The following is a 3969-nucleotide window of genomic DNA, read 5'->3' as shown; positions in this document are numbered from 1 at the left end:
TTGGCCAGGCTGGTCTCAAACTCCTGATCCGCCTGCCTTGGCCTCTCAAAGTGCTAGGATTACAGGCGTGAGCCACTGCACCCGGCCAAGTGTGGTCGGTTTCTGGTGAGGGTTCTTCCTGGCTTATAGATGGCTGCCTTCTAGCCATGTCCTCACGTGTTGGGGCAGGGGTCGGGGGCTGCAGGGAGAGAGCAGTGCCCAAGCTCTCTGTGATTAAAGGGCACTAATCATGAGGGTCCTGCCCTCATGACCTCATCTAACCCTAATTACCCCTCAAAGGCCCCATCTTTACATACTATCACATTGGGGGTTAGGGTTACATGAATTTGGGGGAGGGGACATGATTCAGTCCATAGCAAGGACCAGTCCTATGCTATTTTGTCCATCTGTGGAGGGTGCTTGGGATCAACACTGAGGATCTTGTCTCCCACTGGGCAGGCCAGGGATCCAGCAGGGACGTCACGACAGCTCTGTCACAGACCTGCTGTGGTGGCAGGGCCTGCCAAGGTGTCCAGGTGACCGCCTGCCTCTCGTTTCCCTCCCCAGGACCCTTCTTTCCACCTCAGCCTGGCCTGGTGCGTGGGTGATGCACGTCTCCAGCTGGAGGGGCAGTGCCTGCAGGAACTACAGGTGAATTTCCAGGGCGGGAACACAGAGCGCGCTGAACTCCAGAAATGACGGGACAGATGCTGGAGAGGAGGAGGATGAGGCACCCAAACCCGAATCCCTGGGAAACAAATGACATGGCAGGAGACCCCAACACCTTCCCTTGCAACTCAAGGTGTGGCCCCTGGACCGGCAGCTTCAGCGTCACCTGAAGCTTATTAGCAATACAGATCTTTACCCCCCCAAACCCCCGACCTAAGAAATCAGAATTACATTTTAACAGATCTCTAGGGATTTGTGTGCACATTACAGTTTGGGAAGCACTGCCCTAGAACCCTGATCTGCGAGGAGGCTGCAGGCTTCCCCTGAAGTCCTAGCCACTTGCCCAGGGGTCAGAGGCTTGGGCCTGGCACTGGAAATGGGTGAAATGTACCAGGTGTAAGGAGCATCCAGCCCCCAGAATCTATCAAATTTTGATAAGTAGCTGAAAGATTCCACTTTCCCATGTGCATTCTTGGAGGAGAACCAGCAGGTTACATGAAGTGGTAAGTGGTGGCTGATACTCCAGCCCCGGCTGGGGAGACAGTAGGGAGTATGGCCATGCAGGAAGGTTGGCCTAGAGTTGCCAACACTTCTGCTTCATAAGAGAAGCCAGAAACCTAGGTTTTTACATGTAATCTTGTCAGTTTTCAAATGTCAGCAACTAATTTGGATGTTTAAAAAACATTTTGCAAGCCAAACCAAACATGTGCAGGCTGGACGCAGCTGTGCTCCCTCATTAAGGAGCCGCCTTGCTGTTGGCCTGATGTTGCTGGAGGTGGCAGAGAGACCTGTGTCCCAGGCCTGGTTTCATTGGTTTCTGTAATCCAGGGCTCTGAGCATCTGTGTCCTCATCTGTAAAGTTGGGATGATGGGACCAACCTCAGATATTACAGAAGTGATCAGACAAGATCAATAATGCAGAGCCTGGAGCCTGCAGCCTCTGAAGTTGGGTGAGCTGGTTTTGTTTGCAGTGCCCTCTGGGTCCCAGATGCCCCTTAATGTGACTGTCCTCCCCTGGCTGCTGTTTTAAGGCAATCGTGGATGGGTTTGAAGATGCTGAGGTGCTGCTGCGTGTGTACATCGAGCAAGTCCGCTGCAAGTCTGGGAACAAGTTCTTCTCGATGCCTTTGAAGTGAGCACCAGAGGCCTTCCTCCTCCAGGGCCCTCTGCAGACCAGGCTGAGATGGAGGAACCTGCTAAAATCAATGGAGATGCTTCTAGCCTCCCAGTAGGAGGTCCCAGCCATGCCTTCAGCCTGGCAGAAAGTGTAGCCACTCCTCATCCTCCGAGTGCTCGCTCTCGCTCTCGCTCTCTCTCCCGCTCTCTCTCTCTCTCTCCCCCCCCTCCCTCCCTCCCTCCCCCTCTTTCTCTTTCTCTTCCCCTCCCTCTCTCTTCCTCTCCTCTCTCTCTCCTTTCTTTCTCTCTTCTCTGGGCTGTTGCGGGTTGCAGGTTGGGTGCGACTGTGTTGTGGTCCTTCCCAGAAACTGCCAGTAGAGGGCAGCCTGGGCATCCTAATTCTTAATCTGGTTGTTAAGCAAAGAAAATACTGGGGTCAGTGGTGAGCCCACCCACACTCGCCAGAATCTCCACTGTAGTCCCCGTAACAAACAGCCCTTCACTCCCTCTCCCACTTCAGCAATTTGTATTTTGATGCCATTGGCCTCAGATCAGAGTGTTTTAAATCATCACGCCCTGGCTTATCCCTGGCCAAGCCAGGACACGGGGTGCTTCAGTGGGTCTGTCACCCTCTCTCCTTGAAGCATGTCGCTTTTATTTATTTACTTTTACTCTCACCCTGCTCCTGTGCCAGCAGGGGCTACTTCAAGGCCAAGGTCCAGGATGAGAACTTGTGACCCAGCCTCAGTTTTCTCCACTTCTTTCTCCCTCTTTCTCCCGCTCACCCTAGCAAGGTGCCTGGGGAGACTTGAACAGATGTTTCATTTTGGCCTGGCCAGTGGCTGAAAGCCAGTTCTTCAATGCACTGTGACCTCTGGCTTCCCCAGCAGCTTTCCCAGAGAGGCAGAGGGGCCTTCCACAGCCCGGGTTCTGCTGCTGCCTCCTGCCTGCTGCAGCGCAGCTGCAGCGTTCTGAGGGGCAACGTGGAAGAAGGGCCAGGGATGCATGGGAGTTTACCTTTTTCATCAAACCTTCCGCGTGGCAAGGAGTCAGGCAGTCCTCTTCAGGTGTCTTCGGGATTTCTGGTGATGGATAGAGAAATCTTTTTGTGTTACAGTTTTAAATTATGTTCAACAAATAAAAAATTGCGTTTCTTATTTTGGATCTTTTTTGGACTACTTGTATTTAGCCCAGTGAAAAGATGACTTTCACCTTCCCCTACCCTGTCCAGCTGTGTCTCTCAGTTTGGGGGGACTCTTGGAAGTCTCTACTGTGACTTCCAAGGTGGCCTTGAGAGGCATTGATGATGCTTCAGTAAAATAAGGGTAGGGAGGAGTCACCCGGCCTGCAAGGTCTACACACAGAGTTCTCACATAGCACATCTAGCCTGGAGCTAGGCGTGTGGCAGGGGTCACCACCCTCATCCCTCACCCACATAGGCAGACATTGACACCTTATACTGCTGTGACACTGAGCGCTTCCCGGAACCTTCTCGTGTCTTCCTCCCAGTATCCCCCCTGAAAGGCAAACAGGGTGGGGATGCCTAGTCCGCTGTTAAAAGAACAGGTTAAGTGACTTGCTTGTATGAGAAATCACAAGGAAGGGTCGTACTCAGCCCTAACCTCAGGTCCTGTGCTGGGGTAGCCTTGATCCAGCCCAGCACACCACCTCATGGTCAGGCCTGGCATCTGAGTGGGGACACAGGGCTTGAGGGAAAGTTGTGGGGCGAGGGGCCTGTTGCCCAGGCTCCCATGGTGGCCCCCACTGCCCCGCCTTTCCTGAAAGGGGCAGCCTCCCAGCCGCTGCACTGAAAGACCCAGGCACATTCTGGGCCTTGTTCCTGCTCCCCACTGCATTGATCTGCTGACTCCAACTCATCATTGGGTTGCTTCTTCTGGAGAGGAGGAAGATGCCAGGCATCCTTTCTGGCTTGCAGGCAACACGGCAACTCTGGCTGTGCAGCCTGTACTTAACTGACACCTGCCCTGTGCCAGGCCCTGAACTGGGCACTTGGTGAACCAGACTAGGTCTGCCCTCTGGGTGCTCACAGCAGGGCTGAACAGGCAGGGAGCACAGAGAAGAATCCGCATCCTCAACATGGCACTTCCCCAAACTTGGGTACTGGCTCTTATTGGGAGGGGGGCAGGTGTGAGGTAAGACCTCCATCAACAAGCCCAGGAAGAGGGACGGGGCCATTCACCCCAG

At 53.9% G+C, this 3969-nt stretch overlaps 1 protein-coding gene across 4 annotated transcripts in view; it reads left to right on the top strand.

Annotated features, from left to right (window-relative positions):
- USB1 (U6 snRNA biogenesis 1) overlaps positions 1 to 2928 on the top strand; it is a 45792-nt gene extending 42864 nt beyond the window's left edge. For 3 of the 4 annotated variants that reach the window (XM_011971807.1, XM_011971805.1, XM_011971804.1), the window contains 2 exons: positions 547 to 630; positions 1680 to 2928. In XM_011971807.1, the coding sequence (XP_011827197.1) occupies positions 547 to 630; positions 1680 to 1784 (189 nt within the window). In that variant the 3' untranslated portion in view covers positions 1785 to 2928. Of the gene's footprint in view, positions 1 to 546; positions 644 to 1679 lie in introns of all 4 variants that reach the window. The other variant, XM_011971806.1, reaches the window with a different exon arrangement.
- Positions 2929 to 3969: the final 1041 nt, after the last annotated feature.

This window comes from Mandrillus leucophaeus, unplaced genomic scaffold (genome assembly GCF_000951045.1).
Source record: "Mandrillus leucophaeus isolate KB7577 unplaced genomic scaffold, Mleu.le_1.0 Scaffold125, whole genome shotgun sequence".
Lineage (NCBI taxonomy): Eukaryota > Metazoa > Chordata > Mammalia > Primates > Cercopithecidae > Mandrillus > Mandrillus leucophaeus.
The sequence above is the reverse complement of the archived record's forward strand: the minus strand, read 5'-3'. Positions and strand labels throughout refer to the sequence as shown.